Source organism: Euleptes europaea, chromosome 5, assembly GCF_029931775.1.
Source record: "Euleptes europaea isolate rEulEur1 chromosome 5, rEulEur1.hap1, whole genome shotgun sequence".
Classification (NCBI taxonomy): Eukaryota; Metazoa; Chordata; class Lepidosauria; order Squamata; family Sphaerodactylidae; genus Euleptes; species Euleptes europaea.
Window position 1 is genome coordinate 66,530,587 of NC_079316.1, and position 26,923 is coordinate 66,557,509.

General features: G+C 41.4%; 1 protein-coding gene across 2 annotated transcripts in view; it reads left to right on the top strand.

Moving 5' to 3' along the window:
* Positions 1–23,789, top strand: part of GRK5 (G protein-coupled receptor kinase 5) — a 206,610-nt gene extending 182,821 nt beyond the window's left edge. For both annotated transcript variants that reach the window (XM_056849935.1, XM_056849936.1), the window contains 7 exons: positions 3,924–3,961; positions 5,939–6,028; positions 7,423–7,631; positions 10,520–10,657; positions 18,255–18,392; positions 20,199–20,330; positions 23,237–23,789. In XM_056849935.1, the coding sequence (XP_056705913.1) occupies positions 3,924–3,961; positions 5,939–6,028; positions 7,423–7,631; positions 10,520–10,657; positions 18,255–18,392; positions 20,199–20,330; positions 23,237–23,335 (844 nt within the window). In that variant the 3' untranslated portion in view covers positions 23,336–23,789. The remainder of the gene's footprint in view (positions 1–3,923; positions 3,962–5,938; positions 6,029–7,422; positions 7,632–10,519; positions 10,658–18,254; positions 18,393–20,198; positions 20,331–23,236) is intronic.
* Positions 23,790–26,923: the final 3,134 nt, after the last annotated feature.

Consider the following 26,923-nt stretch of genomic DNA (forward strand, 5'->3'; position numbering starts at 1 on the left):
TTGGGTGTCTATAGGGTTGCCAGCTTCCAGGTGGTAGCTGTAGATCTCCTGCTATTACTACTGATCTCCAGCTGATAGAGATCGGTTCCCCTGGAGAAAATGGCCACTGTGGCAATTGGACTCTATGGCATTGAAGTCCCTCCCCTCCCCAAACCCCACCCTCCTCAGGCTCAGCCCCCAAAACCTCCCTCTGGTGGTAGAGAGGGACCTGACAACCCTAGGTGTCTACAAGTTCTAGTATTTATGCAGAGGGAGAGTAATATCCCCCTCTCTACTTTCTATACACCATACATAATTTTATATGCCATCTTTTTTTTTCTAAACTGAAAAACCCCAAACTTTTTAGCTTGTGCTTTCCTCATAGGGAACATGTTCAAACCCTTAAAATAGTAAATAATTATAAGCAGTGTGTAGAAGGTACGTGAATTAACAGAACTAGTCTCTTCAAGGAAATGGTTAAAATTAGAATGAAAAAGTATGTGGAGAATGGCCTTTATTGCATCATTCCAACACTACAAGTCTTCTGTTAACACTGAGAATAAGCCTACAGTAGTATTTAAAATAAAGCCATCTATTTTCTTCTGTGTCCTATTGCCCTTCACATATTTTCTCAGTGTTGTTTGTTTGAAAAGTAGGCCTGGTAACACTGGTTTATCTTGCAAAGTTTATCTTGCGAGGTCAATTGAGATTTTAAGCCAAGAAAAGAAATGTTCTCGGTACATGTGTCTTTGCTTACAATAATAAATAGCATGCATGACATATTTTGAGCAAATAATTTTCCACTCATGAGTAACAGGAAAAAAAGCATTAAGTTTCATAACAAGAATTACAAAAGCTTAAATTGTTGAAAACAATTTCAAATAGATCTTTTATAATGGGTATTCTTTGGTACTGCACATTTCTACCTCAGTTGGCTTAAACAAAAGGCTAGCTAATTGATATTTATTTCTCTGGTAGTAACATCAACATATGTCGACTGTATTTCATTTTAACATGATGGGGTGTTGGAAACATCCAGGATACATACACCCCATCTCAGACATGTAAAAATCAGCAAAGATGTCATATCAATGAAAACACTTTTGTGGTAACCTGGCTGACTTTAGACAAATGGTTCCCTGAGTGGAAATGATGTGGTAAAGTCTCCACCCAACGCAGCTGAGGTCCTGAAGCTGAAACAGTTGGTAGATCTGTGTTTTCAGCTTCTTGGGCTTCAACCGGTTTCTAAAAATTAAGCAGTTCTAAGGAAAAATTTCTCGTGCTGCCTTATGGTAAATATCCAAGTTACTCCATAAAACAACAGGAATGCAATTAAAATTGAAATTAAAATTGAGTCTCCCTTTAAAAATGTAAAAAAAGGTAACAGAACCTTTGCTGAATAAGACTTGCGTGCTTAGTATTTAAAAATTATGGCTCACGGGGATTGCTCGATTTTTATTTGGAATATCAGGTGATACATTGAGTGCGATGAGGAATTCTGGTTTTGGAAAAGGAATGTCTGAGCAGGGCAAAAATGTCCCAATGTGGAAGCAGCTGCTCTTTGTACGTGTCACGTTTAGTGACAGATTTGAATATACTTTGATTGTAGAGAGCACTGAAGCTTTCTTTGCCTATGTCCTACTCCGTGCCCTCATCCTGACAAGTACCAGGTATCTTTGCTGCCCAGCACTACTGTCAGATTTTTCTGATTTTATTGCAAACGAATGTAGCAGCATCTGTAAAAGGAGCGGGTACTTCAGCAGCTGGCTATTGTATTTTTGTTCTGGCGTCTGAAGTTCTTGTTGCACTCATCTCCAATTCCTACCAAAAAGGTCAAATGTGAACATACAAGACCACAAATACATATAATCCAAGTCTCAAATATTTGCATGTTCTAGTCTCTGCTCTGGATTTTCTGGTTTATCTCTGATTTTATCTTTGATTTCCCCCCTCTTTTTCCTGGTGTTTCTGAGGTCTTTTGATGATTTTATTGTCGAGGGGATAGAAACATAGAGCTGGAAGGAACCCCAAGGGTCATCTAGTCTAACCCCCTCCACAATGCAGGAAATTCACAGCTACCTCCCCCCACCCGCACTTTGCCAGTGACCTCTGCTCTATAGGGTGATTGATGTTAGCTTTGACAGGATGATTGATGTTACCTTTATTGTTGTTTTGTAATGTTTTTCTGTAGAATTGATCTTTAGTGGATGTTCACTAAATTTTTTGGGATCTTCTTGTAAACTGCTCACTTTTATTAGTAGAAAAAAGGGGTAGAGATTTAAATAAGTAAATAGTTCCAAAATTTGTGAAGTGAGGTAGGAGAGATTTCGTGCCTAATGCTTGATGAGTTTCATAGCTGAGAAATCAGTGTGTGATGCAAAGTCTAGAGGGTTAGGCCTGACTTTTTGACACCTCAGTGTAACTCTGTAGACACTGCAATACATGCTTGCTGCCTGAGGAATAGATTATACAAGTGGGGACCTGCAAGAAACTTGCGGGAGCAGCTATCCCATTCCCCCCACCTTTTCTTCTTCCCCTCTCCCCCTACATCTCCCAGTCTCTCACTTTTTCTCTCTCCTGTTACACCTTTTCTTACTTTCCCTTCCATAATTGTCACTTAAGAACATAAGCAAGACCATGCTGGATCAGACTAAGGCCCATCAAGTCCAGCAGTCTGTTCACACAGGTGCCTCTAGGAAGTCCACAAACAAGACAACTGCAGCACCATTGTCCTGCCTGTGTTCCACAGCACCTAATATAGTAGGCATGCTCCTCTGGTACTGGACAGAATAGGAATGCATCATGACTAGTATCCATTTTTACTAGTAGCCATGGATATCCCTCTCCTCCATGAACATGTCCACTCCCCTCTTAAAGCCTTCCAAGTTGGCAGCCATCACCACATCCTGGGGCAGGGAGTTCCACAATTTAACACAATTTAAGGGAGTTCCACTTTCTCTCTCTATGCTCCCTCTTCATCATTCTCTTTTTCTGCCCACCCCATCACTCTCCCAGCTGCTTCCTCTCCCCCTCCCACATCATCAACCATGGCGGCAACGCTTCCAGAATCATAATGGATCTCCCGACTACAGAGATTCCCCTTAGGGTTGCCAGCTCCAGGTTGAGAAATACCTAAAGATTTGGGGGTGGAGCCTTGGGAGGGTGAGGTTTTGGAAAGGGAGCAACCTCAGCAGGGTATAATGCCACTCCACTCTCCAAAGCAGCTATTTTCTCCAGGAGAACTGATCCATGTCATCTGGAGATCAGTTGTAATTCTGGGTGATCTCCAGCCCTCTCCTGGAGGTTGGCAACCATAGTTCCCCTGGAGGAAATGGCTGCTTTAGAAGGTGGAGTCTATTGCATTATACCCTCCTGAGGTCCCTCCTCCCCTTGATCCCCCACCCTCTCCAGGCTCCCCCCTCAAATCTCCAGGAATTTCCCAACCCAGTACTGACAACCCTGCTCTGAACTGACCATATATTGAGGTTCGGGGGTCGGATGCACTGGTGCATTGCTAAACCCAATGCTCAGAATTAATATGAAACTGTATTTGTTACGTATTTATGTGTCTGCTGCCATGAGCTTTCCCTGAGCGGAAAGGATGCCTAGACATTTGCAAAACATATATAAGTAAAAATGTGGCTTCTAAGTGAAGTATCCAAACATTTGGCCAACTTCTCTATTAAAACATAAGATTATTATTGTAACTAGGAAAGTTATGGCCTTGTGCCAACAAAGCACAATATTTTGAAAACTAGAGTCTGCATTTATCTTGTTTCCAAACCATTCTGAGTCTTTTGTTTAAATTGTCTTTTTAAAATATTTTCTGCGTGAACTGATTCCCTACTATTTTATGTCTGGAAGGAAATTGCAACCGGATGTCTTACTATTCACATGTTATCAAAGCTGTTTTCACACAAATAACAATTTTTTCCTCTTTTTAGGGATTTGAAGCCAGAAAATATCCTATTAGATGATTTTGGTAAGTCTGAGAGTTTGGATAGAGCCCTTTCTTCCACACTGAAGTGGCTTACACTTAGTTGTGCAACACACCCTCGCACAAAGGCAAATCGTTCTCTGAGAAAAAGGCTACGCAATCACCGGCGCTTGCTGGTCTATGACCATAACAACAATAAACTAAACTAAAACACCGGCACTTGCCTTGGGATTGCGAAAATGATAGTATCCAATGAGCTCTGCACAACTGAGAGAAGAGAGAGAGGCTGCTCTGAACAGCAGTGTGAGCTTGGGATGTAGAATATTAAGCATTTTAAACATTAAGCAATAAGGATTCATTTACCTTTTATATATTGCTGTAAATGTTAAAAGTGTTCAGAAAGAGTTGATGGGCAAACCTTGCGCTTGAAGGAAGTGTGCTGATGGACAGGGTTGCCAACTTCCAGGTACTAGCTGGAGATCTCCTGCTATTACAAATGATCTCCAGCTGATAGAGATCAGTTCCCCTAGAGCAGTGGTTCCCAACCTTTTTTTGACCAGGGACCACTAGGACTTTTTTGTTCGGTGCAGAGACCCCAAGGTTCAAAATAAAAATTCAGAGAATATGAAAATAAACTTTAATCATAACTGTTAGTTAAACATTAAACTTAGAATAATATTTGAATATGTTTTTTTATAATAGAGAACTTTTAATTGAAAAGTCACACAGATGTAATCTTGAGGAAGAAGTGTGCAAAGGGAAGTAATGTCTGGGGCCACTTTATAAAAGATAGACTGAAAGAAGAAGAAGAGTTGGTTTTCATATGCCGACTTTCTCTATCACTTAAGGAAGAATCAAACCGGCTTACAATCACCTTCCCTTCCCCACAACAAACACCCTTGTGAGGTAGGTGGGGCGGAGAAAGCTCTAACAGAGCTGTAACTTGCCCAGGGTTACCCAGCTGGCGTCATGTGTAGGAGTGGGGAAACCAAACGGGTTCACCAGATTAGCATCCGCCACTCATGTGGAGGAGTGGGGAATCAAACCCGGTTCTCCAGATTAGAGTCCACCACTCCAAACCACCACTCCTAGCCACTATACCACGCTGGCTCTCAAGTAAAGCTTGTTACTGTTTAAACACTAACGTTTTAATAGATGAAACTTGCATTTTTAAATACAATTTATATTCCTAGGGTAAATTAGGTTAATGATATTGGGTTGGATCTTGTGGCCCCTTTCTGTTGGCAGTAGAGGTTCCTCAAAGGACAGGAGGAGTGATTTTTTCTAAACAAACAAACAAACAGCATTACTTCTTCCTCACATTAAGCTTCCCATTCCACATTGCTTTTAGTCCATGTGGGTCCCACAATACTTGGCAACCCAATCTATAAGGTGATGTTTTCTCCTGCATTTTTTTTAATTTTAGAAATCTTCCTTAATTTAAATGCCCAACCTCCCTGTAATTCATCATCTTTGGGGAATGGTTTTCCTGAAAAACACCACCCAGTCCATTTTCCTATTGGCTATGTAAACACTTTAAAATAACATTTCCTGCTTCAAGAAAGTGGTCTGGTCTTGAGACATGCTTGGGTGTTCTTTATCCTGGGTATTGTAAGTGCTGTTTCTGAGATTAAAATTTCCAAGGCCAGACACATCAGATGTTTTGGTCAGCTCTTTCTGCATAGTTGACACAAATCTTCATGGGTCAAGCAACCAGCACAGACAGCTTGAGGGGGGCAGAGATGTTGACAGAAGTGGGTTAAGGGTGCCTGGTTCCTTGAGATAATCCCCAGACTCCTGTTGTGTGCTGGAGCCCCCAGCAGAGAGAACAGGAAGCCACAACATTGCTTGACTGTTTCCTTTCACACTAAACAGGCCTCTCCCTTTTACCAGAGATAATCAGTTTCACACGAGTTCTTCCAAAGAGGAACTCCTTTCAGTGGTTAGATTTATTGTGGTGACGTGCTTTTAACGGATGAATGTTTTCTATGCTAGAATATTTGCTTTTTCTACCTGCTTTAGGCCATATCAGAATATCTGATTTGGGGCTAGCTGTTAAAATCCCTGAGGGTGACTCAATCCGCGGACGGGTAGGAACAGTCGGCTATATGGGTAAGTGATCATGTTTCTGGTATTGTTGATAGTATTATTCAGAGCTGACAATTTCAGAACACGTCTCTGTACATAAAGGAAAGTAACCAAAATGTTTCCATACATCACAAAATGATCACACACCACCAGCATGGTTGAGGGGCTCTCTGGCTCAGCCTCTGACTTGATACTCACTTTCCCTACTCACAGTCACATATGAGGATACCTGTAAATCTTCTCTCCATTTCCTCCAAATTCAAATTTGGTGCCTAAAAAAAGTGCAAATTAGTTTTGCCCGTTGACTTTTTCTAGTTTTCTTCTGCTTCAAAGGCACCATTTTTGAAAGATCTGAGAACTTTTTTTGGGGACAAGGACTGTGTTAGCAGAGAGCGATCAGTACGAGATAGGATTTGCCGCTGAAGAATCCGAAGTGATTTTACCTGTCTAATAAAAAACCACTGTTTTTAATGCATCACAGAACTTGCATTGTTTGTTGAAATATGCTTTCGTTGCGTGTGCGTGTTGGAAAAAAATACTACGTTTATATTGCCTGTACTGAACAGTTTGCTCATTTTCGACATTTGTCTTCAAACCACATACCCCAGAGGGTTTCTGTTAAAACTTGTGAGATGACTCAAGAATAAGAGGGCTGGGGAATTCCAGGTTAGGCGTTTCAGTATAAATCAATGTGTGGGGAGGGTGGCTCATCTCCTACTTCAATACCTAAGGAGATGTCTTTGAAATTGTTAATACAATCTAATTTAAAATGAAGCGCTGCTGATGGGGGTAAATGTGTGTGCAGGACCAGATGTTTTCCTGTCCAAATGTCATTTTTTATTGCAGTTAAATTAAGATAATGAAATAATTGTGTTAGTAACTTAAATTAAAATTAACAAGATTTTATAAGGAAACTCTCATCCAAACAACCTTTCCCTCTCTACTATATATGCAAAATAAAGTGGGCTCCCAATAGCTACTGTGCCATGCAAACTGGTTCTGAACCAAACGAAAGACCAGACTGAGAGTGCTTTCACACATGCTGAATAATACACTTTCAATCCACTTTCAATGCACTTTGCAGCTGGATTTTACTGTGTGAAGCGGCAAAATCCACTTGCAAACAATCATTGAAGTGCATTGAAAGTGGATTGAAAGTGCATTATTTGGCATGTGTGAAAGCACCCTGAATGTTGCCTTTGCCGGGGAGGGCAAGTCAGAAATTGAAGTAAATAAAATAAATTCCTGAGCATTGCCTGCAGATATTTAAGTGTAGTTTACATGCCATCCTAGAGTCGCACCCTTCTAAGTACCTTGAAGACAATGTCCATATCTCTGTTTAGGATTGCACTGTTAGTATGATAAGGCCAGTATAGAAATGGGCAAATCTTTTCACAGGTCTCCTCTTTCTCACACAGCTCCAGAAGTCTTGAACAACCAGCGATACACGCTTAGCCCTGACTATTGGGGATTAGGTTGCCTGATTTATGAAATGATTGCAGGACAGTCACCATTCCGTGGGAGAAAAGAGAAGGTGAAGCGAGAAGAGGTAGACAGGAGAGTCTTGGAGACGGAAGAGGTTTATTCCCATAAATTCTCTGAAGAAGCAAAGTCCATCTGTAAAATGGTAAGGGGGTACTCTTTTGGAAGCACAAAGTACATTACCTGGCTACATTGTGCTGGTAATTGAAGGTTAGTGAGAAACTTGGAAATCACTAGTCATATATGTTCCTCTGAATACTCCTCTGTGGTTGCTAGTTTTTCTTCTCCAGTGCTGTCATACTGCAGAAGAGTGATATCCTTTATGTAGCTTGGAAATAGCTTCTGTGTAGTTCAGGTATGATGGTTAGGCACTTCAAAGGCAAGTCACCTTCACAGCTCATTCATACCAATGCCAATTGCAGGATTTGGGGTGTGGGGAGGGGCAAGGTAACCATCTGGAGAGAGCAGAAAAATACATCTGGGGTTTTTTTTAGAGCAACAAATCCTGTACTTCTAGTGGTGCCACCAAAAAGGTCCTGCACCTGATAGATGAAAATATTGTCCCCTATATAAAGGAACCTGGATCAGGGTCTCATTGGTAGAATGGGAAGATGTTAAACTGGGAAGATGCACAATGAACTACCTGAAGTCATAACCGTGTACATCTTTAGGGGTGAAAGTTCCCATTTTGAATTAGATCCAGAAATGAACTGGCAAACAATATAGGTTTTTTTGTGGCAAGCATCATATGGTCTTATCAACTGTTCATCCAGTATAGGTAGTGTCATTCTCTACCAGCTGTGGGGTCTCAGCTATCTTCAAGCATTAGCCCCACAGAGAGTGTATTTTAGTATCAGCAGCCAGCAGTGATATTCTTACACACTAAAGAAAGCCAGTGATCCTAGAGGGTTTGCAAAGGGACCAGCCACCCTAGCATTAGTCCTTCTACTGGGAAAAAAAGGTTCTTTCAAAAATGGCATCACATATGAACATCTTGACAGTTTTGATGGCAATTCATACAGTCAACCAGTACGTCTTCCTGTCTTCCAGTCAGAAGAATTTCATTTCCGTTGAGTTTCTGTAAACATGGTCAAAAACATCTAGATCAGGGGTGTCGAACTCAATTGTTACGAGGAGCGGCTATGACATAAATGTCACTTGGTTGGGGCCGGGTCATGCCTCGCCCGCCCAGATTGAGAGTGGCTGCCTTGGTTGGCTCGCAGGCCGGATAAGAGCTCTCAAAGGGCTGGATCCCACCCTCGGGCCTTATGTTTAACACCCCTGATACAGAGGAAGTTGTGTGGAGGTCGTAATATTAGGACTCAAAGACGAAAGTGGAGATTTGTTCCATTTACTTGCCTGGCCACCATCCCCTTGTGCTATTGGATCAGTAAATGATGCTAGTGCAGTGGTCCCCAACCTTTTGGATCCTGAAGGTACCTTTGCAATACTGACACAAAGTGGTGGGCGCAGCAACAAATTGACTGCCAGGTGGAGATGGAGCCAGCCACAAAACACCAGGCAGTGAAGTTATGCATAAATCTAATAATAGTAACTCCGAAACAGAATTTGTGTCTGAAATGTTGAGCAGGGATGCCTTTTAATCTGCACAGCTGATCAGAGGCCCTGCTAGGTGAAAGCCCCACTTGGCCCCACCCACTTCCTATAAACACTTGTTGGGTACCAGGAAAGTTGTCGACAAGCACCCTGGCAGCCCTGTGCTCATGTGTGTAATAATGGTATGTGGGGAGCATTATTAACCTTAGCACTGCCCTTATAGTCTTCCAGCTTTGGGAACAGTGTAGCTGGAGAATTTTCCTGAGAAATTAGCCCAATCTTGGTTGGGATAGCCACATGCAAGGTGCTGTCTGTTAACAGCTGAAGTGAGGGATCAGTCTGAATGCTCAGAAGAAACAAATTATATGGAATTTTCCATTTCTTGTATCGCTGAGACCTGATTGCGTCTATTAATGTTTAAATTTATTGTAATGTTTTCTAAATGGCAATCCTGTACAAACATTTTCTTTGCTGCTAGTTTTTCTACTGCTGCCCTCTGGTGGACAAAAGGAAAATGGTTGAAATGTAGCCTGCGTAATAGGTCCTTTAGCATGAAACGTGTGGATTTCATTCTTTTTCCTCTTAAACCTATTTATGCCAAAGAACGTAATTCTTCCTCAGTTTCTTTTTATATGTCTCAAGTCTCATACTTGTGGTAACTGAATTATTTTTAAATTCTAATGCTGCTTGATGCTGTGAGCATCTTTTCTGGTGTCTGCAGCAAACCTTCAAAATTAAGTTTTAAGGGGGGGAAAAGAATGAAACCCAAGCCAGCCGAAGATATTGGTTAAATTCCTGTGTGTCTCAAATGCAGTTTTCTCTCTATAACTTTTAAATATTAGCAGCCTCTATTTTCTTTAAGCAATTGTTTGAATAGCCAGAGTGTTCTCCGATAATATATTACGTATGTGACCACTGAATGGGTAAATGAATAAAAAATATAGGAGTAAATGGAGAGCCATTATATTCATAGCCTAGGTAATGCTCAGCAAGTGTGAGCAGCTAAGTCACCATCCTTCTTTTTATAGACATGTAATATTTAATGGATCGTATCTCCAACATAGAACCTGTGAGGTGTAGAGTCGATCATATCCAGCCTTCAGATGGATGATGCCAAAGGATCTGCCATCTTCCTACCACCAATTTCTATCTAAGTGTAACATTTAAAAAAGAGATCCAATTGAGAAAAGGGATCTGCCTCTTTTTTTCCTTTTTATTTCAGGTATAACACTGATCAAATATCAGTTTATCCATAGATTCTTCCGGTGCCTCAGGGCCAAGACCAACACTCTGAATACTCTTTCTTAAAAGAGGTAGTAGTATCAGGCTGGTTGTGCAAATGAACACATTTTTAAAAGGGGACTATTACTGAGTTCTAAAGTCAGAGAGGACTGTGAGTTTTAACAAATTTGCGAGATGTTGCACATGTAAATAATTACATTAAAGCTTTCTTGCCATTCTCTTGGTCGCTTTCAGCTACTGACCAAAGATGTGAAGCAGAGACTCGGATGTCAGGGAGAAGGTGCAGCCGAAGTAAAGAGGCACCCGTTTTTCAAGAGCATGAATTTCAAACGCTTACAAGCAGGGATGCTGGACCCTCCTTTTGTCCCCGATGTGAGTAATGCTTGAAAGAGAATCACAGAAATGAAGTGGAACTTGAAAGCAATACACGGCATACTGCTTGAGGGTATTCTCTGACCTAAATATCTGCCGCTGATTTCTCTTTGAGAGCCGGTGTGGCTAAGTGACTGTCTGTTGATGTTGGATGCCTGGGTACAATGACTCTTTGTTCAGCCAAAAAATGGCTTCTTCACAGGGCTTTGGGAAGGAGCTAGGGATAGAGTAAAGTCATGATAGGGTTTAAACAGGTTTAACAATAATTGACAGAGAATTCGGGGATCTGTAGTTCTGTGACGATGGCTAAAGTTCCCAAACAGAGTTCTCAACACATCAGGGGCCCATTCGGCACTGGATATTTGCTCCATCAGTTCCCCTCTCCCTTTCACAAGTTTAATTTGCCCATCATTGCTCTCATAATTTTTCTTTAATGTTTCCCCATATATTAACTTTTGTGACGAGCTGAAAAAACACAGGAAAAACTCAGGGGCAAAAAAAAAGGAGATAAACAACTAGAAGATGATACTGTGAAAACCCAATGCAGTTTTAAGAAGCCAAGCTGGCGTTAAAACCTGGTGCAGAAAAGCCACAAGTTACAATTTTCAGGAATCTTTGAAGAAAGCCATGACATTACAAAACTGATACAAGATCGTTAGATTGTAGATTCTTAAAAATGCATCTTTTTTTTAGCAAATGGTATTCCCCTTGAGATCCTGACCTGGATGGCCCAGGCTAGCCTGATCTCGTCAGATCTCAGAAGCTCAGCAGGGTCAGCCCTAGTTAGTATTTGGATGGGAGACCACCAAGGAATACCAGGGTTGCTGTACAGAGGAAGGCACTGGCAAACCACCTCTGTTAGTCTCTTGCCATGAAAATCCCAAAAGGGGTTGCCATAAGTCGGCTGCGACTTGACGGCACTTTACACACACACCACACACACATTCCCCTTGCTACTGCCTCAGTGTACGATTGATCTCACACTGGATTAATCCAGGTGTTGTTGTTTTTTAAATGAGCCACATGCATCAAGAGAGATATGGGTATTGTGGTATCCTATCGGTAGCTATTGGGATATCTGGGTAGATCCCTGAATTTATGTCTTCCGATAAGAATATGTTTCTTACCAGTAGCTGATGCTCTTTGAGTGGTCAACTGTGTAGTCCCATGAATGGGTTCTGTGTGAGCTCGTAACCCATATGTGGGACTACAGAGACCAGGAACTGCTAAGTTTATTAATATTGTCTATTTGACCAGCCAGAAGTTAATCATATGGTCCAACTTGATAAAACTGTTAAAACTATTACAAATTACAAAAATTGATAAAAATCTGGTATTAATAAGATAGACAAAATTAGTGCATAACACAAAAGTGGCTTGCCAATTTAAGAGTATGAAAAATATAGAAATATAAAAGAGATTACCAGTTTTTTCCCACCCTATTTTAGCGTATTTTAATTGCAACGGCGCAGAATTTAGCAGTGGAGAGCGAAAGATGAGGAATCTCCCCCATTAGAAGCTTCTAAGACAGGAACTCAGCCGACTTATCTGGGTATCCACTGATCACGGGACCAATAGGTCTAATATGAGCCCCATGATAAAATGGGCATCTGAACAATACATGTTTGATAGACCAGGAAGCACTATACTTCTCACTTTGGCTGCATTTTCTGTTTTTCGCTTCTTTTCTATATTTTACTGCATCACCGCAGGTGCTCTTACATACATACTTTTGCCCCAGATTAGTAAAGGCAGTCAGGTCTAACACAGTAGTCATGGGCAGTGGTTGTGGACAGGAAAAGTGAAGGGGAAACGAAGGAGGAAGATCAGTATTCTGACCCTGAGTAGTGATTTGGAGTGCAGAACTAGGGCATGGCAGTGGTTACAAATGAATTAATGCCAAATTCAGGACTGCAACCTTGAATTCATACATTAAAAATAAAAGGAACTGATCAGGAATTGGTCCTTTGTGGTGGGCACACAAGCACTTTTGGCAAGGCCTTCCAGAGTGCTAGGTACTCAGCTACTTCCCTATTAGCCTCCTGAATGACTAGTCTGTTTGTCCAGATGATATTTTGCTGAAAATTGCTACAGTTTTATTGAAACCTGCAGAATGTGTAATATTGTGGCTTAAGCACTAAATTTACTGTAATTTTGGGGCTGTTTTCTAAGTTTATCGTTTAACTGATTGTTACTGTATTTTTAAAAAATTTTTGCTGTTAGCTGCCCTTAAACTTATTGGAAAGCCAGAACACCAGTACTGTAAACAAATACAAATTTATTCAGAAGTTGAATTTGCTAGTCTTTGTGACTAGAAAAATTTGACGGGACAGATACTGCAGATGGTTCTGTATCTTAAACACAATTTGTCTTCTCTTAGCGGTGCTTCATGTACAGAAGGAATTAATATTAATTGCCAAAAAACACACAGATTTCTTCTACTGTTTTTGTTAATAATTCCTCCTCTGGATACAGTTCATTTCAGCAGATGTTCAGATTAAAAATTAAAGATGTCAATGGTAGCTATTTTAATATCACTTTTAGAAATGAGAGATGTGACCATTTAAATATCCTCATCTTCAAGTAAAATCCATTTATAATGAGAAGGAAATTCATATGCTTTTCATGTTCTAAGCTTCCGTGTGGGAATTTCTTGAGCTGCTGATTCAGAGCATAGTGGGAAAACCCTAAATTCATGAACCTTAAATAAAAAGAGAGAGATGCTTGCATTGTACAGAGTATGGAGAAGTACCCCTCTGTGCAATCTGAGTAACCCATTCAGACCTCAGTTTCCCCATTCACCAGGCCGACTAAGAGATTACTCTGAGGATCAACATACCAGTGCAGGTATGAAGCAAAATAGTCTGAATGGGTAAAACTAGGAAGCAAAGGTGACATGGTACAGCCCAGTCTCGTCAGATCTCGGAAGCTAAGAAGGGTCAGTACTTGTAAGGGAGACCACCAAGGGAGACTCTGCAGAAGAAGGCAACAGGAAACCACCTCTGCTTCTCGCTTGACTTGAAACCCACTTGCTGAGATTGCCATAAATTGACTGTGACTCCACCGCACTTTTCACACGTACATCGGAACCTGTGTCTTTGCCTCTCTGAGAAGCTATCAACATGGACATTGTACATCAAAATTTGAAGATAGATATAACATTAAAACGAGGAAAGATTTTATAAGATCTGAAGAGAAACTAGAGTATATTAAAACGTGGAATCTCTCGCAACTTTTGGGAACAAATATATTTTTACCATGCCATTATTAATTTGGTAGGTTCTGGGGTGTGTGGGGGGTGGGGAAGAGAGATGAGGGTGCTTCAAGGGCCAGAGAAAACTAAAATATGGGGGGGGGAGTACGTCCCCAATATGGTTGTGTGGGGATTAGAAGCACATTTTTCCAGAGTGGTTTTGGAAAGCCACCAGAATTCTGTAATGAACTGTAATCCTACCAAGACCAAATTTACAGATTATTTGAACAATTAGCTTCAAATAAATAGATAGGTTTTTGAACAACAGAATGATCCAAGAAGATCTATAGGAAAAAAAGTTTGCAGCTTTCAAGCCAATTTGGATTGGCCTGAATTTGGCCACTATATATTCCAGAGCTGCCAATCACCTACTTTCTCTAAAATGTCAAAACTGTAACCAGTATTTAGAACCACATGAGAAGTTTAAGACTACATGGGGAAGTCAGGGAAGAAATGAGTCATGAACCGTTGCCTGCAGGTGTGAGAGTAGATTTCACGAAAGGGGACCTCGCCGCTCTATCACTGACCTTTTCTATGTGAATTAGTGTCTGGTGGCTCTCAGGAGGATTTGAAATAGACTCTCCTCTGTGATTCACGCTAAAGAGAGTTTGGCTCACTGGATATGAATGTGATTGAAGGAACAAGGAAATAATAAAAGGGTACAATCCATAGGAACCTCTGAATAGGTTCCATTGAAAACCAGTGGAAGCAGCACAAGTCCTTGTTCATACAGGCTGAAAAGAATCTGTCATTATTAGTGCTATTCGAATGAAATGGAACTCTGAATCAAAGCACTCACGCTTGATCCAAAACTGAGCATTTTCAAGTAGCAGTAGAAATATAATCTTCTGTTATGGTTACCATCTGAATGTAGAAATGAGAGAAAGGTCATTGTGGTCTCTGGCACTGGCCAGAATGGTTGTACCACCTCCAACTCAACAAGAACATAAGCATGTCCCCAACTGGATGTAAACTTCTGTTGACGATTCAGGTTTCACAATCCTGTTTACAAAATATAAGGTAAGGAAGCCCTTGTCCCTGGGTATTAAAATTCATTTTCAAACGAAGCACCCTTCTTTGTTTTCTCCCACCATTCTTTTCCCCTTGCGAGTCTTGTCTTTTAGTCAATAAGAGTGAGGCCGGGGCCCAAATTGTCATTTGTATACTGCAAGTGGGGAACCCACAAGGACTTGCAGGACTTGCGGGGGAGACCGAGCAGCAAAGAGGATACGCGGCAGGAGTAGAAGGAATGGTGGCTCAGATGGCAGGGACAGAGGGCTAGCCAAGGACTTGCCAACCTTAGTAAAGGAACTGAAATCCTGGCAATGACTCATAAGGACCAGCGCAGTAGGATAAGGATGGTTGGCCACTGCTGCTGTTATTGGGGGTGGTGGCATTTTCCTGGACTTACACCAGGTGTGGGAACCCTGGGTTGGGGCGGACAGAGCAGGCTTTTAAAGAGGTGGTCCAAAGGAGTATTAGGTGGAGTGATAGTGCAGCAAGTTGGTGTGGTCCTGGCTGAAGAAGGAGAGAGGAAACTCCAGCATGGAACCCACTGTATGTACCATGTGAAGGACAAATTAAAGACTGTTTGCTTGCAACCTGAGTGAAACGAAGTTGGTGGGAAGGAGAACAGATGGACCAATGTCCTGCTCAGAGCCTGTTATACTCCCTGCTGCTTCCTATAGGCTACTGCCTGTATCCCCTCTTACAGGAGATCAGTTCCCCCCTTTATCCCCTTCCCCACACTATTTCCTCTTTCCCTCCTCCTGGCAGCCCCCCATATCCTCTCCCCGTTGCCTGCTTCCTTCTCACTCACCAACAAACCTTTCATTTATCTGCCCCCAAGTCTTCAGCTGTACTTTATTATGTTTTTACTTCATTTATACCCCACCTTTCTCCCCAATGAGGGCCCAAAGCAGCTTATATTATTCTACTCACCTCCATTTTATCTTCACAACAATCCTGTGATGTAGATTATGCTGAGAGAGAGTGACTGGCCCAAGGTCACACAGCAAACTTCCATGGCAGAATGGGGACTTGAATTTTGGCCTCCCTAGTTTGACATTCTAACCACTATACTGACTTTCACCTTTCTCTCCTTCCCTCCCCCAGCAGTCTTTCCAGGGGAAAAGTCTGGCTCAGCTGCAAAAGTTGTGCGCTAGCAAGTCACTCAGGTGAATTGTGTGGTCACCAGTGCCAGGCCCAGACAAATGACGCTAGGTGTGTGAAGGCTGCTTTTGGGCCCAGATGAGTTGTGTAGCATCACGTCATAGCTACTGCTGCACGTGGATGAATTGCACTAATTGTACAGTAGCAAATCACCTGGTGGTTGCTGCTGGGTCTGGTCTCAATGTGTCCTCCCTCCAGGGCAGGAGAGAGGGGTTCTGAGGTGGCCTGTGAAGCTAAAACAGCCCTAGAAAGGACCCTGTCCCCCCTCCCTTCCCCCTGACTTAAATGATAGAAACAGAGGTTTGAAGGCTGCCAATTTTATTATGGTTGCTAGTAACTCCCACAGTGGTCACAGAGATCTCCTTCTAGATAACAGATCTCCTTCTTTTATCTATTTGCCTCTCTTATGGGGGTGGTTAACACCCCTGCCCCTGTGTGTTCTGCAAACCTGAGGCTTTTCTCGGGTTTGTAGAAAGCTCTGTCTTGGCTTTTCATGGCTCCAATCTTTGGATTTAATTATCCTCAGATGTGGTGATGCCAAGAATTAGATATATTGATTGATGTTTTGAATTTTAAATTGATGTGAGGTGTTCTGGGAGAATTTTTTTTGTCTGAAAAGTCTACACAAAAGAGCACACTTTAGTACTCTCACTCTAAACCAGCCTCTTTTAAACACTCTGAACCAAATAAAAAAGAAGGAAACTTGCCAAGGAAACTCTGGCATTTAGATTAGGAACCATGCCATCTATGCAGCTTGTTCTGTATGTCTGACAGGGCTTGGATTTGTCTCTCTTGAACTGCGGGCCTCCAGGACATACACATGACTATCAACTACGGAACTCAGGGGAGTTTCAAAAACACTTTTTGTGATAGGCATGGAAGACTGGTTGAGAGAAAAATAGTCCAAATAGTGCTGACGTTTTAAACAATTTTTGTGTGGAGTAAATGACAAAATACTTCACATTTTAATACCATGTGGGATTAATAGAAGAACAACGATTTATCATTATCTACACTGCATTCCTGTTCAGAAGCACAGATGTTAGCTGATCAGCCGTATTTCACTTCAAAAACTTTAGCTGAAATTTGATATGAAACTTGAGCTAGCAAATCTTGCCCCTCTGGAATTTTCAAACAAAAACAATGATGATTCGTAACTATATAACAATCTGGAGTTTACAATCCTTACCTCATTTGTTCTCACTTTAGCCCTATGTTGTAGACCTACATTATTTCTATTATACAGAAGTAGAACTCAGACTGAACAACAGTAATTCATCCAAGCCCTCCAGTTGAGGGTCAGTTTGTATGACCGTTTTGAAATGAAGTTATATTGGTGGAATGAAGTGATGTTGTTTTTTCAGATTTATGGCAAGTTATGATCTCAGGATATATTACAATATTCACAGCAATATCACTTTTGTATATCTTAATACCAGCAATTTTTGTAATTTGTAATAGTTTTTACAGTTTTATCAAGTTGGACAATATGATTAACTTCTGGCTGGTCAAATAGACCGTATTAATAAACTTAGTGCTTCCTGGTCTCTGTAGTCCCACATATGGGTTACGAGCTCACACAGAACCCATTCATGGGACTACACAGAGGACCACTCAAAGAGCATCAGCTACTGGTAAGAAACCTGATCTTATCGGAAGACATAAATTCAGGGATCTACCCAGATATCCCAATGGCTACCGATAGGGTGCCACAATACCCATATCTCTCTTGATGCACGTGGCTCATTTAAAAAAAAAATTTGGGAGCAATAACTGATGTCTCTGTGTTGTTGTTCTTTTATTTCAAGCAAACACATTCACTAGATGCCCTCAGGCCCAAAGATGTGTGGATGTAACTTTGCATGAAACAAAAACAGATGAAACGTTGGCTAGGAAACTCATTCCAAATGAGAACTATGTGAACCAAGAGATGTAAATATGTTCACTACATACCACTAAACACCCTCTCAAAGGAGGCAGCTTTGTCTGAAATCTAATTAAAGTTGCGATTAACCGGTGATCAACAATTTCATCCATGATGGTGATTAATAGAGTAATGCTTTTGATTGTAACCACGCCTAGGACAAATATACATAGCAAGACACTAATGGAATGCACTGTTACTGCATATTTAGATTCTCTTGCATATTCTTTTTTTCTTTGCTGATGCAGCCCAGAGCAGTGTACTGCAAAGATGTCTTGGACATTGAACAATTTTCAACTGTCAAGGGAGTGAACCTGGACCAAACAGATGACGACTTTTATTCCAAGTTTTCCACAGGCTGTGTCTCTATTCCATGGCAAAATGAGGTAACTATATATTTTTTTCATTAGTCTCCTTTAATGTCTTCCTTATCAGGTTTCTAAACTTTCATAAATAGCAAGTGTGTACTTTGAAGTACTCTAATGGATCTCAGAGTAATTTTCTTTCCTGGAGTTGGGGATGATCTCCCTAAAATAGTAATGAAAGCAAGAATGTGAGATGCTCTGATACTTTGTTGTACAGATCTGAAGGGTGTACACTTCAGCAGTGGCCTATTAAAATGAGGATAGATTGCTTCTTGGCCTTCTGGCTAAGATCAAGGATAAATGCTATTCATCTTATCAGTTTGTTCTTACCAGTTTAATAATGGATACATTTTCCATTTGAGAGGTGCGTAATAAATTGTTTCTTTGGAACAAGGAGATGGTTGGGAATCACACTCCACTCTTCCTGAAGAGAATTCCTGAAGCAGTGCATTTCCTACTCCAGATTTCTGTCAAAGAGTGCTAGTGAAAGACATATTGACTTGTTTTGCTAAAAAAAGTTAATTGATTACCCTTTCCCCAAATATGTAATTATGCCTACCTTCACGCCATGACCCTGGTATTCCTTAGAGGTCTCCCATCCAAATATTAGCCAGGGTTAGGGCTGAGAGTGTGTGGCTGGGCCAAGGTCACCCAGCAAACGTCCATGGCGCAAGTGGGGATATGAACCTGGGTTTTCCATGTCCTAATCTGACACCTTAACCACTACACCATGCTGGCTCTCACACACTTCAGCATTACAAATAAGTGCAAGCAAGTGTACCAAGTCACAAACATTAGACAAAAACAAACTAAATCCCAGAATCATCAGTCAGTTTTATCTAGGGGGAAATTCATTCCCAGAATCAAATATGGCAGACTGTGAGTAAAAAACATCCAAAGTACATTGGGTGGGGAGGGCTCAGATCCGTACCATCCAGCCATCTTTCTTCCTTATAGCATTTCCTGAAGCCACAGAGCTAAAACGTAACTGCATACACCTTGAGCCCTGACCTGGATAACCCATGCTAGCCCAATCTTGTCAAATATCAGAAGCTAAGCAAGGCCTGCCTTTGCCAGTACTTGGACGGGAGATCATGAAGGACTATCAGGGTTGTGACACAGGCAATGGCAAACCACCTCTGAATGCTTCTTGCCTTGAAAACTCCACCAGGAGTTGCCACAAGTCAGCTGTGACTTGATGGCAAAAAAAAAAAAAAAACACCTTAAAGGGAAGTAAAGTAATTTTCAACCTCAGATCGGCTGACAGTTGTCAGTTCAAAGTCTGCTTCTCATGACCAAAGTGTTCGCTGAAGTTCCTGCTGTTAGATGGGAAGCTACGTCCTCCCATTTATCCTGCCCAAAGCAAACTGTCAAACTAGACTTAGCATTTCTTTAAGTTGACCACATGGTGTGAAAATTAGGAAAGGTGAGATTAGTGCTGCTAGCCATGATGCGCACTAATCAGTTCCTTACAGCCTGATCTTCTGCATGTTTAGTCAGAAGTAAATCTCACTAAGTTCAATTGACTTCCTGCCAAATTCCACATGGGACTGTAGCGTAAAGTACAAAGGACAGGAGTTCACAACCTGCCTTAAATAGCATCCTTAATATGACAGCCACAGCAAAATGACTACTGATTGTATTCAGATAAGTGGCCAGTAACTAGGTCATCCTCCCTAGTTGGCTGCTGTATCTTTACCCTATTTAAGCCATGCATTCCTCGGAGGTAGGATCTATATATATATATATTGCTTAGCATGGTAAGGATTTAGGGTTCTGGGCCAATACAGTCTATTAACTGGTCCATTTCCCCCCCTGTTTTACTAGATGATAGAAACTGAGTGTTTTAAAGAACTAAATATATTTGGACCAAATGGTACCATCTCACCAGATCTTAACAGAAACTACCCACCAGAACCACCTAAGAAAGGATTGCTCCATAGAATATTTAAACGCCAGGTGAGCACCTCTATTTGTACATGGGTAAGATCCATTATGAATGCCAATTGCTTTTCTTGTATCGTATGAATGTGCATTAGCCTCAGTTAGCCACAAGGCTCAGTTTCTAATATTGAGCCAGACACATATAACAACAACAATAATTTATTGCAGTCATAGACCAGTAAATCAGACACATATTGTGTTAATCCATATTCTTTAGTGGTACCTTCTTGCCACACGACGGGTATCTGTGTTGGGACCGGTGCTTTTCAACCTGTGCATCAATGACCTGGAGTTGGGGTTAAACAGTGAAGTAGCCAAGTTTGCAGATGACACCACATTATTTAGGGTGGTTAAAACAAAATCGGACTGTGAAGAGCTCCAGAAGGATCTCTGCGTACTGGAAGAATGGGCATTAAAATGGCAAATGAGATTCAATGTGAGCAAGTGTAAAGTGATGCATATTGGGGCAAAAAATCCCAACTTCACATATACACTGATGGGATCTGTGCTGGCAGTGACAGACCAAGAAAGGGATCTTGGGGTGGTAGTGGATAGCTCAATGAAGATGTCAACCCAGTGTGCGGCTGCTGTAAAAAAGGCAAATTCCATGCTGGCCATAATTAGATGAGGAATAGAGAATAAAACTGCTGATATCATACTGCCCTTGTACAAATCTATGGTGAGACCACACTTGGAATACTGTGTACAGTTCTGGTCACCACACCTAAAAAAGGATATTACAGAGCTTGAGAAGGTGCAGAAAAGAGCAACCAAAATGATTAAGGGACTAGAGCAACTGTCCTATAGGGAGCGGTTAGGGCGCTTAGGGCTGTTTAGCTTGGAAAGAAGGCGGCTAAGGGGAGACATGATAGAGGTCTATAAAATTATGCATGGTTTGGAGAGAGTGGAGAGGGAGAAGTTTTTCTCCCTCTCCCATAATACTAGAACACGGGGTCATCTGCTAAAGCTGGAGAGAGAGAGATTCAAAACAGATAAAAGGAAATATTTTTTCACACAACGCATAGTGAAATTGTGGAACTCCCTGCCCCAGGATGTGGTGATGGCTGCCAGCTTGGAGGGCTTTAAGAGGGGAGTGGACATATTCATGGAGGAGAGGGGTATTCATGGTTATTAGTTAAAATGGATACTGGTCATGCTGCATACCTATTCTCTCTATGCCTATTATTTTGGGTGCAGTGGAACACAGGCAGGATGGTGCTGCTGCACTTGTCTTGTTTGTGGCTTCCTAAAGGCACCTGGTTGGCCACTGTGTGAACAGACTGCTGGACTTGATGGGCCTTGGTCTGATCCAGCTGGGCCTTTCTTATGTTCTTATGGGTAGCCATGTTAGTCTGTCTGTAGCAGTAGAAAGAAGAAGGAGACCTGTAGCACCTTAAAGACTAAGAAAATTTCTGGCAGATTATGAGCTTTCGAGAGCCACAGCTGTATCTGAAGAAGTGAGATGTGGCTCACAAAAGCTCATACCCTGCCAGAAATTTTGTTAATTTTTAAGGTGCTACTAGACTCTTGCTTTTTTCTGCTTCTTGTCACAGAAGGACTTGCAGTTGTTACCCCTGATGAATATTTTATGAAAAGGCAGCTTAGGAAAAAAAAACTGGGATGCCTATTTGCAGTCTCTCTTTTGCAGAGTTTTGGAGGACATGCATTTCTTACATCAGTATCTGTGTTCAGACATGAGAATCAACATTAGAAATGTCATCAAATTGAAGTGCATTTTTCCATAAATATGCAATTACACATTTTTTTCCAAATATATACTAATAAGCTCTCAAAGGAGTTTCGTCAGCTGACAAGAAGTGACGGGTTTCCACTTGATGGAAAATCTATAACTTGCTTGTAATGCAAAATCTTTTCCTCTAGAAGCAATCTACTGTTTTGAACTGCGGAAGGTGTCCTACTTTTACTTCATTGTTTGTCAAGGTCATGTGTATACAGCACAGCCTTGAAAGTGATCAATAGATGGAGAATGTCTTCCTCGTTTTAAGCATATATCCCAGTTTCATAATGAAAAAGAGCATCAGGGCAGGCACAGAGCTGGGGGAAGGAGTGGCTGGGCGTGGCACATGCACTAAAGCCAGGTGCTGGTGGCCTGAGAGACAGTCGCTGTGATGCTACCATGTGCTCACCCGCCCCTCGGTCTCGCATGCAGCTGCTGTAGGTGCAGCACGCACAACGAGGAAGGACGGGCGGCTAAATGCCGGGCGGTAGGATAGGCACCAGCCACACCACGGGCAGCCAGCTGCGCTCATGTTGCAGTGGCACTCCTCTTCATGCTCGCGCTAGCACCCCCCCAACTCCTTGCATTCAGAGCGCTTGCCCCCCACCCGACCCTATCCGGTCTGCATCAGGGCTCCCACTAGAAGTATGATACTTAATCCTGTTCAGTCAGTTCAAATCCAGCTAGCAAGAATGTCCCAGTAGAAGAGCTTAGCAATAAGAGAGTCATTCATATTGAGGTAAGAGGAAACTGTGATAATTATATACAGTTGTGAGGTTTATCCTGTGATGTAGCTCTAAGGGATTTAGTAGTGAGGCAAGACATGGTGTCAGGCCAGGCAGGTTCAAAGTGTTCAGCTGGAAAAGGGGAAGAGAAGTAATATTCAAGACAGGGATGTACAGGCCAGGAAATTATGTTATTTAGCTGTTTAGATTAACAGCCAAGCCCATATCAGAGGCCCAGAGCTCATAAAAGAGTAAACTCAATACACAGAATTATATTTTAACAATGTTCAGGGTTCCTTTCCTTCCACCCCAGGTTTGCAGAGACATCTCCCCTTTCTGTAACCAGCCCTATTGTGTGGACATTTTGATCCACACTCTGGAAGAAGTTCAGAATTAGATGTATAGATATGAAATATTCTGGAAATCTAATTTTAAAAATATATTTTTAACTCCTCTAGCACCAGAACAATTCCAAGAGTTCTTCAAATGCAAAGGCCAGTTTAAACCACCATATAAATTCCAACCACGTAAGTTCAAATTCCACTGGAAGCAGCTAGTTCAACCTGTTCTCTTGTGAACCTTCACTTCACATCCTTCCACTATACCATTTGGAGCTTCGAGGATGAGACAGCTTCCACCGTTGAGCTAGAAGATCAACAGTCTCCTACTGTGGGAGAAATTTCCCTCTGTTCCTTCCAGTGGAGCCTCCCATTTAAGAAGAAATTTTCTCTCAGGTTTGTTTTGTAGGTGGCACTCGAGGTCATGGGACTCAATGTTGTCTCTGTAGGACATTGCAATAGAAACCGGAGTTATGACAACTTGCACGTATTTAAAATAGCATCATACCTAGAACTGAATTTTGTCCTTATTATTTTTAAAGAAAAGGTTTTGTAAATTTCTCTATTGTCTCAGTTTACATTTTGTACATTTGTATTTAAATGAAAGTCAGACTTGGGGTTGTATATTTTCTGAGCAGCAGCTTGTAAAGCCATGTGTTTTAAGACTTTTTTTTTTTAAGAGAAAAGGTGACTCAACATCCAGATGCTCAAAATTAGATTTCGTTTTTCCAAATGTAGAAAATTATTCATGTTTCACTTTTCCACATTGGTTCTGTTGACATGAATATTTTATGGTATACTTAATTTTTTTCCATTTGTCTTTTTGGTTTACAGCAACACTGCAGACGAGTGTCTTCCCTCTGTTTCATTAAAATTCTTGCTTTTAAATACAGTCAAGTTTTCACCATCTCCCAGGCCAATAAACTCCTCTCTGAGGTTCATGACGTCATGGGACCAATGCTGTTGATATTTGCACTTTTTGTAGTTAGTCTGTCTTATAGCTAGAAATTTAACTCTTCCCACTCAGTTGCCAGTGTTTATATTATAACTGCTAAAGAGGTGAAGAACAAATGCTTATGATTGCAAGCACAGAAAACTGGTAGCCCTCCGTTCTTCACATGTGAAGCTTCATCTTTGCTGCTCCCATCAGAAAGATGCCAAGAGACTGGCTTGATAGCTTCATCTCTGAGACTTGGATTTCAACTTCGTTTGGGGTTTTGCAAAGTCATTTGGAGCGGGTGTTGGATGCACACTGCATGTGCTGAAATCCTAATTTGATTCCTGGGTTCCCGTTGCACTGATCTACAACTCATGATGTTCCCTACCCACCCACTCTCCACACTGCCAATTGGGGTGAGAACAGGATCTGAATGGTTGACGTGATCCTCAGTCCAGAAGTTGCTCTTCATCATAGCGGCTATCGCAATTGCAACTTCTTTTGCCTCTATGGTGATGAAGTGGCGGAAGTTAATAGAGTGCAGAACCATAAAGCTCAGCCCATAATTGAAGCTTCCTCACATACAGTATTTCTTTTCTATTCCATTCCCATTTTACCAGGAACTTCTACCGATGGAGAGTATATTTGTATTTTGCATTCTTGCCAAATGTTTTGGAGAAATTACCTTTAAGCATTAATGATGGTTTTTGAAATATTAGGCCGCCTCATGCAACTCTTTCTGGTTAATGAGGTGTGACTAAATCACATGGATTCCCTTTACTCTGATGAGATGACTAAAATTTTTGACATTAGCATAAGATACTAAAGAATTAATAACATGCTCATGTGGGTGGTCATAAATAATCTTGGTCCCTTGAAGTAGGGTGGAAGAGAAGAATATCCATTTTTGCCACTGTCTTATGGATGAACATCCATTCAGGCAGATTTAATAGTTAAACTCTTAAGCATTAAAGGATATCTTTTTGTTACACAGTTCTACAGTCTGTACCTGGAAAAGCTTTGAAGGGCTATGATGTGTTGTAACATCTGTCCTGGTATCATTGTGTGTGCTTCCCTGTAAGTGGAAGCCAATGATATGGTGTACAAATGCATAAATGTGTAACAATAATGGACAGGATATGCCTACAATGGGGACAAGAAGAACTGATGTCATTTTCATTGCCAGTCCCATGTCTTTCATAATGGCTGGTTCTATAGTTGGGTAGTAAAATTCCTCTCAGTAGACTGAATCTGTGTCCATTATGATGTTAGAAAGTATTGGATTCCCCCACACACACACTCACATACATACACACAGAAATTCTGTTATGCTGTTCTGGATATTTCAGAGCCAGACCTAATTTGTTTTCCTTGATTATCCTACTCACATATTTCACAGCCATCTTGACTACCAATTTTGCACACAAAAGGCTGCAGGTTCAGTCCTATCATAGAATCATAGAGTTGGAAGGGATCTCCATGGTCATCTAGTTCAACCCCCTGCACAATGCAGGAAATTCACAACTACCTCCCCCTACACCCCCAGTGACCCCTGCTTCATGCCCAGAAAATGGCCAAAAAAAAAAACCAATAGGATCCCTCACCAATCTGGCCTGGAGGAAAATTATTTCCTGACTCCAAAGTGGCGATCAGCATTTCCCTGGGCATGTAAGAAACAACCACAAGAGCCAAGTACTGATGCAACCCTTCCTGTCCTCCCTCTCATGATTTGCCTATGTTCTCAGAATCAGCATTGCTGTCAGATGGCCATCTAGCCTCTGCTTAAAAACCTCCAAAGAAGGAGAGCCTACCACCTCCCAAGGAAGCCTGTTCCACTGAGGAGCTGCTCTAACTGTCAGTTCTTCCTAATGTTTAGCTGAAAACTTTTTTGTTTTAATTTCAACCCATTAGTTCTGGTCCGACCTTCTAGGACAACAGAAAACAACTCTGCACCATCCTCTATATGACAGCCATTCAAGTACTTGAAGTTGGCTATATCACCTCTCAGTTGTCTCCTCTCCAGACTAAACATACCCAGCTCCTTCAACCTTTCCTCATAGGACTTGGTCTCCAGACCCTCACCACCTTCGTTGCCCTCCTCTGGACACGGTTTAACTTGTCTATATCCTTCTTAAATTGTGGTGCCCAAAATGGAACAAAATACTCTAGGTGAGGTCTAACCAGAGCACAGCAAAGTGATGCCATCACTTCATGTGATCTGGACACTATACTTCTGTTGATACAATGCAAAATCACATTTGCCTTTTTAGCTACCACATCACACTGCTGACTCATGTTCAATGTATGGTCTACTAAATCCGCTAGATCCTTTCCCCACATGCTACTGCCAAGGCAAATCTCCCCAGTCCTATAATTATGCATATGATTTATCCTACCAAAATGCAGAACTTTACATTTATTTCTGTTGAAATTTTATTTGTTTTAGCTCAGTTGTCTAGCCTGTCAAGCCTCTGTCTTCTACCATATTTGCTACCCCTCCCAATTTAGAATCATCTGCAAATTTAATAGGCATCCCCGTTATTCCATCCAAATTATTTATAAAGATGTTGCGCAATACAGGTCCCGGTCAGATCCCTGAGGCACTCCACTTATCATTCCTCTCCAAGAGGATGAGGAGCTATTAACAAGCACTCTTTGGGTACCGTCTGTCAACCAGTTACAAATCCACCTAACAGTAATAGGATCCAAACCACATTTTACCAACCTGTCAACAAGAATATTATGTGGAAACCTATCAAATACCTTACTGAAATCAAGATAAACTATGTCTACATCAATCCCCTGATCCAGCAAGGTAGTAAATTTCTCAAAAAGAAGATATAAGATTAGTTTGACATGACTTGTTCTTG